Source organism: Anser anser, assembly GCF_964211835.1.
Source record: "Anser anser genome assembly, chromosome: 2".
Classification (NCBI taxonomy): domain Eukaryota; kingdom Metazoa; phylum Chordata; class Aves; order Anseriformes; family Anatidae; genus Anser; species Anser anser.
The window spans coordinates 61,669,146-61,690,373 of record NC_139721.1 but is presented as its reverse complement, the minus strand read 5'-3'; the positions used below and the strand labels follow the sequence as shown (position 1 = coordinate 61,690,373).

Sequence of the window (21,228 nt, the reverse complement as noted above, 5' to 3'; positions counted from 1 at the left end):
CAGTAAGAAAAACAGGATGGAAGACAACAAACCACAGCCAGAAAGGCTAAAATGAAGTCAGAAGCTGGTCAGCTCTTCCGACTGCTACCATTTAGATTTGTTTATACATGAAACATGAACGTACCGAGACACAAATTTTCTAGAGAAACCAGCTCTACCCTAATAAACTAATCACCGAGTCTCAAGAAGGTGCCCAGGGTTGTAATAACCTTGGGCAGTAAGAAATAAAGAAAGTAAGATTAATTGTCCTGAAGTGCTTGAAATCTATAGGCTGGATTCTGCTTGTACTAAACCCACAAGCAGAATTTCCAGGGATTTCCAGTGTGAATAGGAGGAAAGTCACTGGAAAGCATCATAAAGTTGACGTTTAAAAACAAAACAAAAAAATTGAAAGGTGAAAGAGCAGGCAGATGCAGTACACAATGCAACCTTTGAGGTACTGAGGTATTCTAATGAACTGAACAGCAACTACTGAAGAAATTATGTTATGGTAATACATTTTGAAACAAGTAAAATCAGACACACAAAAAAACAGACACCACAACAGATTGATTCAGCACCCAACTCTTACAGATTAAATATGGTTAAAATTGAACGCATTCCAACAGCTTACAGTTAAAAGGTACAAAACATAAACCTACAGTATTTTTATTTTTGGTAAATCCTGCTTGTCTTTCTGAACCCTATAGCTCTAGTAAAGAGGTATTCATTGATAAAAGTTAGGTTCAGTTATTTATCATCTAAATAAAAAAAAATAAAAAATAAAAAATAATAAAAAAAAAAGAAACAGTTGCTAAAAGCACCAGGAAAAAAATCAGTTAAATCAGGAGTGTGATGCAATTTCTATGCATAAATGATTAAAACCAAAAATGCAACAAAACTAAACTTTCTGAATCGTGGATATAAATCCAAACCATGCAACTTGTGCCAACCAACAGAACAACACAACCAAAGTTTTAAGCAAGTAAACCTTTCTCCCTCTCTGTACAGGACACCCAATATTGAAAACTCTACGGCTTCCTTCTTCTCGTGCTAACCAAATGCAAGCTAATTTTTTTGCCATCTTCTTCTGCCAATAGAAGGAAATTTTTAATCAATATCTTTCTCAACATTTGTGCCAAGCCTTCAAAATCATGAAGTCTAAAGATGGAAGCCTCCTTTTCCAGTAGGCACGCTGAGTTTTAGAATTTTTGCCTGTTTTGTGATTTTTGCAGCGTTTGCCCTTAGTTACAACTCCTGCCTCCTCGGGACCGGATTCGGTCCCTTCCCACATGGGCACAGATGGCGCTGGCTCTCAGAGGGTGCGTGCAGAGTGAGGTGTTCACCCGGGGTGAGCATCCGGGTTGCTGGATGCCCGAACTGCTAGGAGCAGGGGTGCTGGCTGGGTTGGCTCCGAGCCCCTGGCACTGGGGCCATGACCAGCCACGGGCTCCCTCAGGCCCCCCTCGCGGGGAGGATCAGCCCCGGCACAACCCGCAAGCACACACGTGCTTCACCCTTTTGGTGGCTCTGAGGGGGCAATGCATTCCTCACTTTGAGGGTGGTGAGAAGGTTAGGTCGTCGCAGGAATGAGTCCTCGCAATTAGAGGAAAACGAAGAGCCTTCCCGAACCATGAGATGCTTTAAATTGCCGCAGTGCCTCGAGACGCGGGAGCTTTGCTTTGTGAGAAGTCTACTGCCTAATAGAAACGCACGCGTCCTCGATGTCGGAACAATCTACAGTAAAGTAAAAAATTAAAAATGCATGTCCGTAAAAGCACCAGTTACACGTGCCGCGTATATCACAGTCACACCACTGTGTATCTTGATAATTACCATTTGGAAGTGCACTGAATTAGACTGCATGCAGTAGATATTAGCCTGAATCACTAACAGTATCTCTAATTCAAATACAAATATATACTCTCATGACTATGTCCCTTACATACCTTTTCTCTTCAGCAAGCACAATTAAATCATTATTACAACCTAATTTGGCACGCAAATGGTGTTTTATTAAGTCAGAAAGCTGGTCGTGACTTCCCTGTCCCATTTGCAGTACCAGGCTCCAGCAGAAGGGTCCCTGCCCCGCAGCCTCCCACTCGCTTGCCGTGGCCTCATCCAGCTCCACGGCCGGCCTCCAGGCCACCAGCCTCGCCCAGCCCAGCGCAGCATCTGCACCAGCTGCGTAAAGATGCTGGGAGCTCTCCTGAATGGAAGGAAATTGCTTCCATTTCTGGTAGTTTTCTTAAACACCAAAAATAGAGGCTATGTGCTCAAGGTCAAGTTTGCAAATCTAATAAAATGATAGATAACTGAACAAAAATTGGCGAGATAATGTAACGCACATGTTACCTTACTCCACATACTTTTCCAGTATTTTCTTATTAATTTGCCTAAAAGCGTGTGCGGGTTTGGAAAGCTGCTACGTAGGCTGAACTCATTTTCTTTACTAAAGTGTAAACAGGCACAAACGTCCGATAGGACCAAACGGCAAAAGACGGATCGAGAGGAAGTCGGAATACCTGGGTCTGGAGCAGTCATTTCACACACACTTATCTTTAATCTAACCAGCTGAACCAAACGCGGATGTTTTGATTGGCCACATCTGTAGGTACGGTGTGTGTAATTAATTGTTCGTTCAAAAATGCAATTTCATGATGCATTTGACGATTTAGGTATACAACAGTTTTAGTTTTCAGAGCCGACTAAAAATAGTGATTTTAATTTATTCCTGCTGCCTACAATTACCCACAACCATGTATTTTTAAATATTTCCAGCCTATAAAAATTACTAATTTTTGCCACTTGTGTTTATCTGCATTTAGACTTTGATTTGGATAAATTAAGCTCTCAAGTGTTCCTTGCTTTATGAAACTCTGCATGTTGTACACTTCAACACAAATAAATGACTTCTACCATTAGAGGTTTAAATAATGTAATGTATTTCATGCTCAGCCTGAAGCTGGATTCCAATGAAGTTGCTAATGCACGTAATGATTAAGTGTAACTCAAATACTAACTGTGTTGTTGAAAACATGACAGGCAATAATTTGGTCTATTATATTCTGCCATTTAATTGCCTAGTACAGACATTCTCTGACACGTTATGAAGCAATGATTTACAATTATTCAAGCTGCAAAGGTCAGAAAGTGACATTATAATCATCTACACAGAGATCCCTTCTAATGCACAAAAACTAGGTAATACCACACAAAAATAGTTTTACTAGAGTAGCAACTTTCTATTTAAGATTTCCCAAACTGCACACGTATAAATAATTAATTTACATTACAGTACATTAAGGCATCCTTGAAAATATAATGTTTTTCCTGCTCCTACCAATAAATTTACGTATAAGTCTTTTTGCTTGCTAAAAGTGATCTTAAGAGCCGGCTTTCACTAAAAGTAGCCTGACATTAACAGGCTGAAAATCTAAAAGAATTTTTTTTAAAACATAACACAGGAGTACAGCCAATTTTTTGATGCATCTGGTCAAAGCACATTCTCATCTATAAAGCAGGAAGGTCTGTTAGCCACTATACTCAATATAGGTGAATATTTTTCTTAGATGTTCTCAAAGCAACCAGTGTCATTAAAATACTAAGCTTTATACAGATTAAGATCTCCCAACTATTCTTAGCATTAACAACAGCAGCAAAAGTGAAGTTATTTCCATGCTTGGGACGCTGTAACTCTTGTCAAAGCCTATTTATATGGGGCTTTAAAAAAAAAAAAAAAAAAAACAGAATTTAGCAAGATACTTATTTAACAGAACATCTTATAACATCTCCAGAATTAATTGGGAAAAAGAGTTTGAAAGCAAAAGGAGGACTGAGAAGGACAAAGGAAAAGAGAGTAATACATCCATTCACCAAAAGAAATCCAAAATATAAAAAATAAAAGTAGGAAAAACAAAAGCAAAAACAAAAACACAGGGAAAAAATAATTCAGGGGGAAAAAAAAAAAAATCTACTTCCACCCCCTCCAATTTCCCTCGTATCTGTTCCTTACAACACTTGACTACTATATATAGAATAAACATGATAAAGACATTACTACAAATGACTTTTCAATTTTTGGGAGGGTAGTATATATATGTTTATGTGCATGTCTTAAATACTGTCAATTTTCCTAAAAATCCAAACCTACCTTACACCTATCTTCTTCAGTAGATTTTTTAGGAAGTCATAAAGGAGAGGGGGAAAAATGAACGAAGCAGCCATTCTTACTTGAAACATGTAACTACATCCCCCAAAATTCTGTTTCTGAAAGCAAAGGCAAGAACAAGGCAAAGGAATAGTAGATGCTTTTTTAAATCAAACATTGCCTATAAATTCTGTTCAAAATCTCAAGTGCAGAACAATGCATTTTTCATGTTCTACCTGAGGCATAAAATTTGAAAAGTGCATGATAAGCCTTTTCAAGCCTTTTCACTGCATTCCACCAGGCAAATGAAACAAAAATTTTAAATGCTGGGCAACCAAGATTTGCTCATCTCACCCAGGGTGTTGTGTCAGCCAAATTCAGAGCCAGACTTACAAAAATTAAATTCAAATATGCAGCAGTTTGCTACACACGGAAAATAGATACAACCTCTGAAATAACGGGATATATTTTACAGCCATGGGTATGGAAAAGAAAACAATTAACGCACATCTGTGATAAGAAAATGAGTAGCAGACGGTTTATTCCAAATGTTAAAACATTAGCGGTGTCCAATTTCTGTATCATGTAGTTTCTGCCGTGCAGCTGAAGAAAAACAAACCCTGAACTTCAATTAAAAAACAACAACAAAAACCACAGCAAAATTACTGCGTTTTTCAACAGCCAAGTGAATTATATATTGTGTACTTTGTATCATGTAAATATGAGGAACATTTGGAAAATTTAGACACAGCATACCCTTCCAATAAGAACAACACAGATATGTTGTGTTTTTTTTAAGTGATTTTTTTTTTAAAAGTGTTATTTTGAGAACACACTACACCACAATGTTGCACTGACATTTCACCTTTAAAAAGTGCCCAGGCAGATTCAAAAGCTTTTGAAACACAAATTATCCTCACAACTAGCAGAGGGCTTATTACTACGAATCTAAAAGTCAGAAGATAGAATATTAACTACTGCAGAAAAGAAAACATAGTGCAGGACCTTCTGTTTGTGACAAAATTACAGAGTTAATGTTCCTGAAAGATCACTTCACCTTTTAAAGCATGATTTTTAAAAAGGTAAAATTTATAGCAATTAAAGCTAATGAAGAAATGCAGCATGAGCTGCTTATGTTCAGGAACTAATAGGTCCACTGAGCATTTCTAAGATTATTTAGCCATCAATGATAATGAATTGACATTGTCAGTGGTGTTAATGTACCAATGCTCTATAGTGCCACTAATCCGATAGCCAATCCAAGCAATTTTTTTTTTTTTATGTTGCCACTTTATGTTTTTCAACTTACACACTACCCAATGCTTTCATTAAAAATAGCAGAAACACAGCACAAGCTATTACACTTTTTTCTGTTCTTCCACATTAAAGGATGGCATATTCATTATTTGGACTACAGTTCAAACTGCTCTGGTCATTCCTTTTCCTTCAAATCCTGCCCAATTCTTCAGGTCTGTTAGCTATAGTATAAAAATGTCTTTTCCAATTAAATCAATGTTAACGTGTAATTCTTAAAATACATTTTTTGGTGCACATTAAGTGAAATGTGATGATTATTTGAACAAGTATATAAATCAGATTTTTGTGAGCACGGCTTATCGTGGTGTATGTCTCTTCAGCTCATTGTTTTGTCATATCTAAATAGCACAGCTTCATGTTGTTGATGCAAATTAGTAGTAATACAATACTACACAAAAATGGAAAATGAGTACCTGCTTGGCTACCAGGTATGACATATCAGCAACACGTAGTAAGCAATCAGCTTCCCAAACTGACTACCATTTAAGCCCACTGTTTAAATCATCCATGTCATGAATTACAAGCAAGTTGTGTATTTTCTGAGACATATTCTAAGAACATGTCAACTCTGGAGGGAAGGAGTGATTTTTGAAAAGTGAGAAACTGTGCCAAAGCCTAATCAGTTTAATTCTCTTTTTATAAAAGATACACTATTAAATGTTTCAAGATTTTCGACTTTGCCTTTGATGATTACGTAGTTAAATAACATGATTTTTCTTTCTAAGTTAAAAGGGAACTGAATAAAGAACCATTGTCAAGTTTGTTGAAAACTTCTAAAGAACAGAGCTTAGCCTCAGCTAAACAGTTTTGTGGATCTGTAGTTGATAACCATCTCCCATGCCAAATTCTCAGTAATCCATATAGCAGACACAGCAAATAAGATTCTTCAAACAACATAAAATAGGCTACTGTGCATAAAGTTCATTTTAAGCATGCTGCAAAATAAAGAGTAGCACGAGTTATTCTACTACTGATATTCAGTGGACTTAAGAATTAGGCTCATACATTTTTATTTCGTGTTCCAAGAAGTCAGCAATTAATTTTCTTAAGTGAGTAAAAACATCCAAAGTATCTCATAATGCTGCATGCAAAATTATTCGAAAAACAGAGAGATGAATCAGTGAAAATCACTCAGCTGCATCTTCAGCTGAAGATTCACTTGTCCTTTAAAATGTGTAACTCACTTTGTCCTGCAGTGGATCAGTATGCCAAGACTGAAAAAAAACCTCCCTGCTTAATATTATCCCTAACAGCACACCACACCATTCATGTGTGCACTGCATCATCTAATTGAACCTGTGCTGTTCTACACATTAGCCATAAGACTGCTATAGCAGGTTACATAGGTTTGAGTAAAGTGTTTTTATATGATGCATATATTAGTTAATTTCTGTAGCATAATAACATTAAAATATATTTTTAATCAGAAGTAGGGTATTAAAATCCAACTTTGAATGTCCTATGATGTACCATATATGCCATGGCATTTTAAAACCTTTTAAACATTTCTGCTAAATTAATTAGTTTTGCATTAAGGAGTCTCAATGCCTCCTATTAAATGCAACACATTTGAAGGACAATTAAACATTATGAACGATCCTTCTGAGGAAATAACGATTAAGTAAAAAAGAAAAACAAGATTTTTTTGGTAACAAACAGGAACACAAGCATACATAAAAGACTTCAATTTATTTTTAAAGTCTTATGCCTGCAATATTTTAGACCCATTTGTTTGAAAAATCAGTCTTCTGTTTTGTTTTCGTAAAGAATGAAAACCCTAATGGAGTCCAGAAATCTGTTAATGGTACTAAAATTATAACAGTATAGCAAAAGAAAAAACCCCACACAGTAAAGTCTATATTATATATTTTTTATGTCTTTAAATGGAATTTACAGTTCTCCCTGGCAATGTGAATGAACATCCTATAATTTAGTCAATTTACAGATTACAGGTTCAAATTGACCTTGTAGCCCATAAAATTGCTCATCTTCAGTGCAGGATTAGAAGTGGGAAAAGAATGTCATAACTGTATTTAAGGAATTTACCATAACAATGGAAAGGAGGATATGCATGCATAATTTTAGCCACTCTTGCTCACATCAGAGTTTTCAATTCTGAAACAATGCATATCCTGCACTCTTCTCCTGGTTAACCATGGTGGAGACTGTTTCAATTTACTCACCCACAGACATGACACTTGTATTCCCTCATCCCAAGGTGCCTCTTGACATGGTTTCTGGCATCTCCGAGCTGAGCTGTTGCAAAGTGGCATATCTTGCACTTGAATGGCTTTGATCCTAAGTAAAATTTAGCATAAGATATGAGTTGAATTAGAATAATATATCACCCACGGTTAAAGAAATAAAAAATCCTAGGAAAAAATAACCTTTAAAAAAGCCTACCCCACATTTAACCTGTTTGAGATTTTTGCCTAATAAAAAAAGTATCTCGTACATAAATTTATAACGCCCAAGACACAGATGGTATATACTCATTAAAGTTTCCTTAGGTTCAGGACCACGGAAACTACTCTCTTAATCATTCACTTCTATCTTTTTTCTTTTCTCTTTTTTTTAAACAAAGAATATTAAAATGAAGCAAATAACCTTTCGACAAGATGACAAAAGTTGCTCTACACCTTTCGCCATTTCCAAATACAGAAACTCAGGTTTGATATTAGTGTAAACTCAAAATGTACTTTTTTTAAGCAAGTATATTTAAAGTAAAGTAATTTTACAAGTCTTCTGACTTTGAATAGATTTCACATTAGCATTGGTATTTCAGATTTGTTCTGTCACACACAGAAAATGATTCATCACCTAGCCATTGTAATGACATGCAATGTATGAATATACAGTGGATAAAATATTATGCCTTTATGACTGTTTTATGGTCAAGAATTTATGATTATTCTGCAAACCAGAAGTATTGACATTTTGGCTATTATTTATTTCAAGAACAAACTTTAATATTAAATGTCTAGTGCAGACCAAAGAACTTTAGAATTATTTCTCCAAGGAAAAAGTACCAGGCTATTTCTTGTATCACATCAGTTCAGCAGAAAGTCCAATTATTTGTCTGTCTTAATTATCAGGGATCCTCTCCAGAGTATGGAAAGATTTTTATTTTTTTTTTTACTGAAATAGTTGAATTGGGCACATGTCAGTCCCTATGTTACTAGGCAGTAACACTGTTCTAAAGTATGCTGTAGCACTTTCCAATTTTCTGACCACTAAATGCTTAAGCCAATAAATCAAAATCATAGAACTGCAGTTAAAAGTAAGTACAATATGGTCACAGATTCTCCATATTATGTTTAGTATATGTTTTGCGAAGTACTTCTTCCAATACAGTTAAGCATAATATGAAATATGTGATCTTTAACAAATATACATAAAGAGCTCTGATAAGAAAAATGTTACACTATATCATACTTGATCAATGAACCTTTTTGCTTTGCCCTTGAAACAGAATCTCCTCCAAGAATCCACTGGTGAAATTGAGGATCTTAGTAAAAAATTTTAGAGTCTTAAATTTCAATTTAATTCCCAAAAGCTGACGAAAAATGAAGCATTTAATTTTAATCTTCTAACTGAAATAAAAAAGTCAACAGTACTAAGCACGGGCAGACAAGGTTGAATATTTCACAGTTCAATGACAATGAAGCCAGATCTCTTAATACTTCCATTTCTACTGTTGGAAGTAGATGTAAAATATATTTAGCACCTGAATGGTTATATCTAGTCAGCTTTATATGTTTAAATGTCAAAAGCAGGTTGAGACTGGAGCTAACAGCAATCACATTCTATCAATCACACTGAAAATCCCCAGTTTATTTAAATGATCCTGATAAAACTAAATTAATCATTAATTTGGTGACATTTCAAATCAACACTGCATTCTATAAAGAGACCCATGCAAATAAAAAACCCTATCTTTGTGTTAAATAAAAGAGTATTAAAAGTTGATGTTTTAACTTATGATCTTAAAGACTAATTGCACAATTAATAATATCAAGGCCACAGTCAGGATTTCTTTTTAATCTATTGGTGTTTATACTGCTGTTTTATATCACAGAATTCAAATACCAGGTGGATTCAATCCTGTGTTCCTCTAGTTTCTCTCCTACTGATTAAATTGTAAATTCGTTCCTCATTCTGTTACTGCAGGTGTCCCGCAGGGTTTCCATACAAGACCTTTGCTGTTTTCCATTTACATGACTCCTTTGTGAAAAACTGTAGTTCAGACCAATCGTAGCTACAGTGTGCTGACAATACATAAATGTATTATTCTGTTGACTGCTCTCATCCAAAAATCACTGAGGCCTTGAGGTTTATTTATTTATTTATTCCTCACATCCAGAGCTGAATATCTGTTAACATCTCCATTTAAGCTCCATGAAAATTCACTTGCTGGCAGGCTACAGTCAGTACTTATCACCTGAAACAAAAGCAGTACGTCTCCCCTTTAGGTTGCTGATGCCAAAATCATTCCAGTATCTTCTTGGATGGAAAAAAATACATATATATATGCTTAAGATGAAGGCATTAGACTGAAAGTTAAGCAAATGGGGCAAAAATCTCTATTTAGTATAAGGCTATCTGAAACAATATTGAAGCAATTAAACATTTCTTAGCCATATTCATCGCAAACGTCAATGGTTCTCATCTGCTGTGTTGATGTGATACTACTGGCTTTACATTTGGCTTTTAGTTCACTAAGAAAAACACTTGCAATACAGCACCTTTCCAACCAGATGACTTAAAAAAAAAAAGCCATGGAATTACTTTACCCACAAGCGGAATAGTGGCATGGAAACACTGTACATTTTCAGAGGCAGCAGTAAACAATAAGGCTCTGAACTACTGAATTGGGGGGGGGGGGGGGGGGGGGGGAATGAAAATAGACTAACTCTTAACTACAGAATTAGGAAAAAAATGAAAATAGACTAAATAACACAACCCATGCTGTTGTTTCTCACGAGACGACAGGAGTTAATAATCCTAACACAAAAGAAACCCAAACCTATAACGAAAGTTCACTGCCTGTTTTAAGCCAACATCATCTGCATGTGCAGGCACAGCTGTGCCTCTAGCTCAGGCCCAACGCAAAGCAAGCAGAGCCACATGAAACACCGTCGTGCCATCTCCTACTACGGTTGGGGTATGGGTATTAAGATGCCACACTTACATTGGGCAAGCCTTCCATTAACTGAAGAAATCTGATGAGAAATGAAACAAAGATGATGTGGTTGCAGGTGATTTTTCCTCACATGTTGATTGTTAATTAAGTTTATGGGACCTGCATCAATTGCAAACTAAAAAGTCTTCCACCTCTACTACTCCTTTTATTTGTCTTTACACTTCCTCATTTTCACTTGTCAACATGTGATGGACTTGCTTGTTATCTCCTCTGTAGCAAAGCTTTCCTTTCATTTGCAACGTGAAAATCTCTTAGATTATTTAACAGTATTTTGAAACCGTATTTTTTCTATTAATGTAAATCATTAGTTGTTTCTTTCCACAACTTTCCCTTCCATTCCTCCCTACCCCAAAACCATCGCCAATTACTCAAATTAATTTAAAAAATATATGAAAACAAGGAGTTAGATATGGTTATACATACAAACATATATCTATATACATATATGCACATCCTGATGCTGAAGAAAGACTTAGAAAAAGCACATAATCAGAACAATAGATGGGAAAATAACTGCAGCTTCTCCTCCCGTTATGCACCTGATGTTACCCTGGAAGAGATGAGAGAAGCTAGAAATACTCCTGTGCTTTGCCTCACCAACAGTGGATATACAGCTGGTGGTGTAGGGCAGTCCCCTCTGCCACCATTCCCAATAACCCCACAATGCTTTTTCTTATTCAGCTGCGTCTGTTGTGATCTGACAGACTGGAAGGAAAGGTTCTATGACACACAAAGGAAATCACAAATATGAAAAGGGAGATTGGAAGAGAAAGCCTTCTTCCCATTAACTGTTAATAAGAGTCTCCACATTGCTATTTATGCGAATAAGCAAAGCATCAGAAAAGCGATCCATTTAGAGGTGCTGTGAGAAAGAGGCCAGATTAAACTCTCATCTGTAACCCTGCTACACCCCTCCACAAGCACCACCAAAAAGTGACTTGCAAACTGAAATGTATCCTTTTACTGCTTTGTATATTTAGGGCCATTCAAAAGCACGATGAAAATATTCTTCATGATAAGACCTACACACGAGATGGTAAAAAGTACACTAACTTTTACTAAATGTTACAATCAATGATGTAACTTATGTAAGTAGGGTTGCTTTGTCATATATTGATAGTTACCTCACTTTCACATCCACATTAACTTGATTTTAAATGCAATTAATACATATAGTCAAGGAAGACTAATGGACTACATTCTGCACTTAACCTGGTGGACATTTTCAAATGGCACAAGTGACCAGTGCAAACCTATTTTGCATTGTAAACGACTAAATAAATCTTAATGGATTAAGAATGATCAGCTATCAACACACAAGGGAAATTAAGTGCTGAAATGCCTACATTGATTATTTTAAATTATTAGCCTTACTCTGTTCTTGAATTTGTATGCTTTTAGTGAGCTTTAACACATTTACAAGACTTATTGACTATAATTACAAGAGAATTCAAGTAATGGACACATCAATTATAAGCAACATGTCTTGACCAGACAGTTGCATAAAGAATTCTAAAGAGAGCTCCATTAGCATCTTCCCCCTTAGTTTTATTCAGTTTTATCTGCCGTAAGAGGGCATATTAAGGGCTTATACAGCTGCTCTGACCATGTGAACACGACTGTCCCTCTAAAGACTTAATGCCGCATTTGAAGTTGGACATTAGCTGCAACAATCCAGATAACTGCATTATTGACAGGCCAGAAGTAACGCTGAAAGTATTAAGTAGGTGAGTTATTGGCATCCATGAATACTGCAGTTATAGTAAAATGCTTTGAAAGGTCTGAAATACAACGTCCATGTTCCCCAAGATTAATTTTGAACTTTGTTGTCCAGTCATGCCCTTGCCTTTTCATAAAAAACTTACAAAACTATTTTAGGATTATGCCAGGAATTACCATACTTCCATGTTTCTTTTTTCTTACCTTTTTGTTCTCTTCCTTGTAACCATGCACTAAGTTTCAAATACTGCATGAATTTAAACTATAGCTTCCATAATAAGCCATTATTTAAAAGTACAGTAAAATAAACCTTACAGTTTTAATGAAAATATGTTCATTGAAATGTGAATTTATTATTCAAATCCACTCATAAATTCAACCATGGAGACACCACTTGTCTAAGCAGAGCTCAGTGATTTAGAAAAGCTGTCTATTTAAAATAAAGAATGTATGGCAGGTTTATAGAAACATCGCAGTGAATTTTTACATAAATTTAGAACTGCAGCTTATGCATTTTTCTACAAAAATGTTTTTTAAATTTTCCACTTAAAATTAAACATAAAAATGAATTGAAAGTGTGATCAGCACAGAAACTTAATCAGATATTACATCCCCGTGCATCACATCAACATTACACACTACCTCCCAAAAAGGCTGACCTATTCCAATTCCCATAACTTATTTCTACAATAAACTCTTGATGCTCATTATTGGTATTTATTAAGGAATGATGTATTCTCAAATGGCTATCCTGAAGCATCATGCTAAAATGCTGAAAGTATTACTGAATTGAAACGAAATAAACAATTTGGATATTAAACAACTGCAAGGAAGAAGACATTAGAAAGGACAGCTAATTGTTCTCTTAAACCAGCACTGCTTCATTATATGAATTTAAGAACCAATTAATGATTACAATTTAGATTAAAGGGAAGGAAATCTCTGTATATGAAACAAAAAGCAGAAGGGCGACTGCGCTTAAAATGTTCTTACATTTTCTGCCCTTTGATCACCGTATTTTCATACCGCTTTAGGTAATTTTCAATTTCAACAGTGGCTCATCAGGCGGTATGAATACCAGTTCCTAAGAAACGTTAAAGAGATTAACAAGCAGAAAAAGACCAACGGTAATAATTCACTCCGTTTCAAAGAGACCACTTGCAAAGAGAGCGTTTCCATACCTGTATGGGTACGAATGTGAGCTAGGAAGGCCATGGAATTGCTACTCCTACACATCTTCCCACAGTACTTGCAGACGTTGCCTTGGTTCTCTTCCCTCTCCCTGTTTATTTGCTCAGTGTCTTCCACAATGTACTTATTCACTTCCCGCAACAGTTCCTCGTGCTGCTCTTTGATGTGGAGGAACAAGTTCTGCTCCGAATCGAAGGGCTCCGTGCACTTCACGCATTTAAAGGTAGCGCCTCCCTCGGGAAGCTCCTCCACGCTTGCCTGCTCATTTCGCATGTGCCCCGCACTGGCCAAGTGCTGGTGAAGGTTGCTCTCTGTGTAAAACGATTTTCCACAGAGTAAACAATGAAAATGTTTTTCTTTTGAAGGATGTTTCATGGCTATGTGAACATTTAGTCCGCTCAAACCATCTGCTAGGAAACCGCAGTCATCACAGCGAATACGTGTCGATTCCCCAAGGGAAATTCCTTCCGACTTCCTCTTTTTCCCACTGTTTGGTGAAGTGTCTGCTTTCACTGCGAACTCACTAACTCTCACTCCACCTGACGTTTGTCCTTCATCTGAATGGTCAATGGCCTCCTCGTCTTGATGGCTTTTTAATCTCACTATGGAAGGATCAAACTTGCCAAAATTTTGCATTGCCTTTCCTTTATCATCAGCACTGATAACTGTTCCTAAAGCCTCATTACTACTTTCTCGCATGCCCTCAGCTGTTGAGCCATCTGCCTCCCAAACACTGTTATTTATAGATACTTCTGCTTCATGTTGTGCTTCCATAAGGGCTTCTTCCTCCTCCACAGTAGGATCCTCTTTGAAACTTCTGTCACCCTCTAAACTACGTATATTTTGCACCATTTCTCCAATGTTTCCAGCAAAATTTGATTGCTGTACTGCACTTTTTGTTTCTGGAAGACTTAACATAAGTGGGTTATTTTCTTTCAGTTGTATTTCTTCAAGAATGTCTCTGTTTCTACATTCTACTTCAGGGTTTTCTCTAGTTGCTTCCAAGCTTTCCTCGCCTTTTACTGAATTCACGTCTGTGCCACCTGAACTATTTTGATTTTCTGCTGTGCAGTCATCTGAGTTGAGCAGTTCCTCACCATGCCCATTGCTCTGCAACTCACAAGTGCCTGCTTCTTTAATGGATACCTCTTCATCAAGTTTAACAGCTTTATCTTTCTGAGGGCCTTGCTGGAATCCTTCACAAAAAAGGTTTTCTCCTCCGTTTTTAGCTTCCACTTCAACTCCGCTTTCTACTGTAGTTTGGGAGCTGCCTTCTTTGGGCGTTTCTGGGGATGCACTTTCGTCTAAGACAATACCCTCAGTTAAACTTTTATTCACATGATCACCTTCTGCTGCATCAATGGCGTATTTCATTTCATCTACAACAGTTTTCATCTCTCCTGCACCGGGATGGTGCTCCTCTTGAGACAAAGCAGTGCCTTCTTTAGTGATATGTGCTGCGTCTGCTTCCTCCACTGAAGAATAAACATGCGACTCTCTCCTAATTTTATGTTTCTCCGTTGCCGCATGCCTAATCATCTCTCTCCGAGTAACAGCATAGTAGTCACAAGCCATGCAGTAGTATTCAAATTGTTTTGTATGTTTTCGTTTCACATGCAGCTCCAAAGAAGAAGAAGAATGAGCAGTGAAGTCACAATGTATACACCTGTTGTCGTTTGCACCCACTGCTCTTCTCTGGAAGCACGGGTCACCATCCTGGGTAATCTTTGCTGGTTCAAGCAGTATGTGCTGTTTTATATTCACTGAATTGCTAGCATGCTCCAAATCTGGCAGCCTACTGGCATTTTCAGCTTTTACCTCAGCCTCTCCTTGCTCAACTTCCTGATTGTCTAAGACAGAATTTCCCAAATCTGATGTCTGGCTACCATCCTCAACATGTTCACACAGAGCAGTCACAGGGCTGCTAACCTTGCTCAAGAATTCAAAATTGCCTCCTTCAGGGTTAACAACGATCTCTGAGTTCTGTTTTCCGTATCCTTCTATTTCCACACGACTTTTATGTTTTTTGGTCGCACAATGCCGTTCCATATCTCCTTTGGTTACAGTGTAGTAATTGCAAACCTTACACAAATAGCTGTACTGATGACTGTGCTTTCGTCTGATATGAACGGTCAAGTTTGTAACACTGGAGGCCAAAAGACCACAATGGGTGCATGTCCTAGAAATAGTGCCTTTGGGTCTCCCTCTTTTTGGTGCATTAGCTAAAACCAATTCATTTTCACCAATTCTTTGATCATCTGGAACAAATTCCTTATTTCTCGATATGTTTTCCACAGTAGAAGATGAAACATGTATAATTTCTTTATCTAACTCTGTGTTCCCACTCCCAGAAATGGAAGGATCCATCACTGTTTTAATACCACCAACACCAACGCAAACCTTTTCAATGCATTCCTCAAAACGTAGTCCAATATTGTTTTTTCTGGCATTTTCAAGGTGCTTGCTTCTTTTGATATGCTTCTCCATTCCTTCCTTACTCAGGGAGTAAAGATTACATGCTTTGCAAAGAAAGTGATACTCCTGTGCATGTCGGAGTTTTATGTGCCTTGTAAGAACTGTGGAAGATCTTGTCTTATAAAAACACTTTTTACACTGAAATTGGGTTTTATTCAGAACAGAATGCTTTACATCATTTCTATGACTTGCAAAGGAAGAGTCTGGAGTTTTTGGTTTCATTGATACTTCCATTTCCTTTGCAAGATTTTGGCTACTGTTTGATAGTGACTCAGCATAACTTACCACTTGCAAGGTCGGAACACTGTTACTCAGTGAAGTAGCTGGCTGAACTAATGAACTATCATGTTTCTCCTCTTTTTGATGATTTATCAGCTCTTCTTGTGTTTGAAAGAAAAGAACACAAGTTGGACAAGTATGGGACATATTATGCACTTCACTCATATGGCTTTCAAAGTTTATCACATTCAAGCTGATAAATGAACAAAGTTGACAATTAAAGCTGCAACCTCCCATCTGGTGTTTACTGTCCTGACAGTGTTGCTTCATATCTTCCTTGACTCCAGAGGAATAACTACATGTCTGACAATGAAACTGAATCCTTTTTGTATGAAACTCTACAGCATGAGTTTCCAAACTTTTTTTGTTCTGAAAAGCATGACCACAGTCAGTGGAAGTATGATGAACACCGTGATCAGCAGTAAGTTTTCCTTCAGAATTTTTAGTATCTGTAGGGCTGGAAGAAAGTGTATTTGGTTTATCTTGAGTAAGATCTTGAATTTCTGAAGTATTACAAAGACTTTTATCATCTGTTTCTAATTCTGTATGTGATGTAGGGCTTGAATCACCAGGTTTAACCTGTGTGCTGGAGGCATGCTTTATGTGTACTCTCTGATTTTCAGACTTGCCTCTCTTACCCAACAAATTGTACCTTCTTTTAACTTGCCTTTTTAATCTAAGAGACCTACTTCCTCCAAAAGAAGTTCTTAGCAATACAATGTTTCTCTTATGTTCCAGTCTATCAAATTTCTTTGTCACATTTAAACTGCTAACTAGCTTTTTGGTAGTTGGAGGGAGTTCTGATTTCTGCAATATACTTTCTGAGGGTCCTAGTATTTCTAGCTTTCCAGTATTAACTTCATTATTTCCTTCTACACTGGAAGAAAGCAACTTTCCTATCGTAGTATCCGTTTTTTCATCAGGAATATTTGTAGATGGTATCGTTTCAACAAGTTCAGTGTTATCATTTTGTTTAGACAAGCTTACTTTTGAGCCTTTCAGTGCACTGCAAACATTTAATTCCTTTGCATCAGCAGTCCTTGCCCTTAATTTACTGCTCCCAGATTTTGCTCTCACATTTCTCTCTCTGGTTGCAGTAGACTGTTGCTTTTTAAAGGATTTTTTTGTCAATATCTGTACAAATCCTCCCCGTGCAGCAAGATTTTGGCGTCGAAGGTGTGTCTTGCCAAGGAAATGAGAATTTAGGAGATTTTCCTCAGGACTCTGAAAACCACAAAGATCACAACAAAATATCTTGGATTGCTCGTAATCTTGCTTAGCATGTGTATGTGACGTTGTACTATATTTAGTTGTGCAACTACATGTTTGCTCTTTAGATTGTTTAGAGTGGCTTTCTTGTACATGCTTTTCCATATCAGAGCAGGATGGTAATAACTGATCACATGTTTTGTCTTTAAAATCTTTGTCTGTGTTTCCAACTCTATAGCCAACATTGATTTCTTCTGAAGAAGATAGCTTTTCAGGAACAGCAGCTAGCACCTCTTGTGAATGTTTGCTTTCCTTGTGAATTTTCAAGATGGCACCATCAGCACATTTGAAATCACAATGTGGGCACACAAAATTTGAATTAAATATGTTATCACCATGACAACTGGTGACTCCTTCCTTCTTTGCAGCTCCAGCTTCTATGCTACCTGTTCCTACACCTAGGACTTTGTGCAACTTCCTTTCACTGTCCTTCACGTCTGCTGAAGAAATCAGCTTTCTTTTCCTGCAGACATTTTCAGGTCTCTCTGCTTCAACAATGTCCAGGCTTGGTGATCCTGACAATGCCCTTTTGTTTGTTCCATTCTCTTTTCTTTTCTTTTCAAGGTTCCTGAACACTTCATCTGATATGAGCCTTCTTCTCTGCTGAGATGAAGAATCACATTCAGCATTTTCTCCTGATGCATTTTTCAGGGATCCTTTTCTCAGCTTAGTTTCCAAACTCTCATCAACATCAACTCTCTTCTGATTATCCTCCCCATCCATTCTTAACATGGATACTGCCAACTGTAGACCATTTGGCTTAGTACCTATAAAAGAAGAGTTATTATTAATCTTTTATATACAACCAAAATTTATAAAGCTCAAGTTAAAAAAAAATATTTTATTTTATTAAAACAAGTTTAATAAAAAAGAACAATATAGCAAATTAAAATTGTGTCAAACCTCGTGACACCTGAAACCCAAAACAACTCCTAGGCACTTGGTTCTCTATGTCATTTAAAAACCATGTGACCAAGGACTGGCTTCAAAAGTGGTTCTGTAATCAAGTAACTTACCAATGAGCATTGCCAAGACTCACATGCTTAGCAACCCTAAAAATATGTTAATTTTATTTAAGTTCTTGAATTTTTACATGCTTAAACTTGGGTAGACAAGCCTAACCTTCATTTCTAGAAGCATTTTTAGGATATGTTAAACACTAACAGAGTTCAGGGAACCAGTCATGGGACATTCAACTTTTCCTGGTCAAGAAATCCAGGATCACAAACTTAAAAGCTCCAAGGAGCAAATGACCATGACTGCAAGAACAAACAAAACAAAGCTGACACAAATTACTTTAAGTATAAAGATTTCCATCCTTCCCGTTTAGATTACCTGCTAAAGAATGAGATGAAAACTGCTAACTGAGCCATGTTATAAAAGAAAATGCCACTAGTATAGTTCCCCATAGCTCCTTGAAAATCCTCTAGAAGCTCACTTCCCAATAAAAAAGACATGAAATAACAGTGCAGAGACGTGAAACATCTTTGAATCCCAGCACAAACTCTAGCCATCCACATCCAGTTACCAAAAGCTTTCTTTCAACTTCCCAGCGTGACCTTCCTGCTCCCAGAAAGATGTCACGAGCAGAAAACTGATGCTACCAACACGCTTTACAAGGGGGGCGGGGGTGGGAAATCAAATCTTGACGTTTATTACCTTTTCATTTTGATATGAAGCGATCGAGAATTGAAAGTGCATTTCATTTTAACAGATGATTAAATACTAAATGTTTATCTATGTGCTTTATGCTATGATTTAAACATCAATTTGCTGCAGATCCAAGTATCCATTTTTTTGTTCAGTTACCCATTGAATGAGGCCATGACCACAATTGTAAGTACTTCCTGACAAGATTAAGTAATTGCAACGTTGATACAAGCAATGCAAGGTACAAAAAAAGTATTCAAGTACATGTCAAAAAAAAATCTTGGTTTTGAGGACAAAGTAAAAAAGTGTTGAATTGGGGAAATATACCCAAATCAAATGGACTTGTTACTTACAGAAGTAAAAACAAAATTGCTTTGGGGCTTAATGATAATTTAAGGAAGGCCTGTAAGCAATTGAGTGCATAGAAGTTGCATATGTTGAACAGACCTGTTTTCCAACTGCAGGCCTGTCATTGAGCTAAAATACTGACCGAACTTGTTGCTAAACACCCTGTTAGCTATACCTAGCCTTTTAAATGAGAAAGCAAAATCTCCAGATCCCAGCAGTCTTTTGGAGGCTCCAAATACTGCTTCTCTGTGTTTTTCTGATTCTTACACTGTATTATTTTTTTCCTTTGTCACTACACCATGATACATACTATCACAATTAGTTAGAATTAAAACAATCCAGTCCATATTCTCAGTTGGTGTAAGCCAATATACTGTCAGTATACTCAAAAACACCACAGCAATTAATAGCGGAGGGGAATGAAGCCTTTGAAGAGCAAGCATACCCTGAAAAGGTTTATGACCACTGCTTGTGATATGGGAAAAAAAGATTAGATTAAAATTATGCTGTTTAATTGGAGTACAGCTTTATGTATATAACTTGCTTAGGAAATATCAAGAATTATTTCAGTGATGAGCACCACAAGCCCACCCTTAACTGTCTGCAAGCAGCAGCCATGGGTCCTCTGCCTCACTGCACTTCCACAGCGAGTTCCCAGCCCACCGCTGAGACCTGACCACTCTTCCCTTATATGACCTGGGGGGAAAAAAGCAGTTTGTCCCTGCTGTACAAGACAATTTGCAATGTCAGACCAATCCTCCATCTTCTTTATAGGATACTTTCCTCTCAGAGCATTTAATTTATCAGAGAACCTGTCCAGCAGTGTACTAATACCTGCACTGGAAACTTCCACTATCAAAGGTTGTGTCTGGGTAATTAGTGATTTCTCCATTGACAAAATTTCACACATCCAAGCCATATTAATAAGCAGAGGATTGGTGGCTCCTCACCACACTCTCTTCCGACATACTTCACGCCCATTTAAAGTCATCCTATAATTTGATTTAAACCTTAAAGTGCTGTCACACCTAGATCAACCTCTGACAGAAATCGCAAACCACTTCCAGCCAGAGATACGGTAATCACCTGAGGTGGATGCTTCCCGGCTGTCACAGAAAGGTATCGGCTCCTCTCAGAACAAGCCTTTCCTGCCATACCCGCTCGGATTCAGCTCATTTCCAATAGCCACCTGCAAACCTCAAAAAAGATGGCTGCTTACTGGCATGCGGTACCCGCAGGCCTAGCCTTACTTCTCGGCATTTGTTCGCTAACTCTCCAATAGAAGTTCATCCTACTCTACGAGCTATCAAAAAAAAAAAAAAAAACAGATTGCAATCCCAGCTCTGGCATCCATCCTTGTCCGGTTGGATTCAATTCAACTGTATTGCATCAATTAAGGGCTTTCACGTCCTTAGAAAAAGAAATATGTTTCCCTTATTTTATCTTTGCAAACTGTAGTCACAAACAGGTTGCTGGACAAATGCAACATGCAAAATACAACTCTCACAGACACTCCCAGTAACTTCAGTGTGAAATGAAACTAGTGACACATGTAACAGAAACGTGCAAAGTAGCTTTATGCCCCAGCCTTCTTACCTAATGCCTACAGGCCTCCAAGTCAACAGTAAATGGCCACACTCGTTTCTGC

The 21,228-nt window shown here is 37.2% G+C and overlaps 1 protein-coding gene across 5 annotated transcripts in view; it reads right to left on the bottom strand.

Moving 5' to 3' along the window:
• Positions 1-21,228, bottom strand: part of ZNF407 (zinc finger protein 407) — a 340,105-nt gene that overhangs the window by 296,551 nt on the left and 22,326 nt on the right. For all 5 annotated transcript variants that reach the window (XM_083821922.1, XM_083821923.1, XM_083821925.1 and 2 more), the window contains 2 exons: positions 13,550-18,349; positions 7,630-7,744 (listed from right to left, as the gene is read on the bottom strand). In XM_083821922.1, the coding sequence (XP_083678048.1) occupies positions 7,630-7,744; positions 13,550-18,349 (4,915 nt within the window). The remainder of the gene's footprint in view (positions 1-7,629; positions 7,745-13,549; positions 18,350-21,228) is intronic.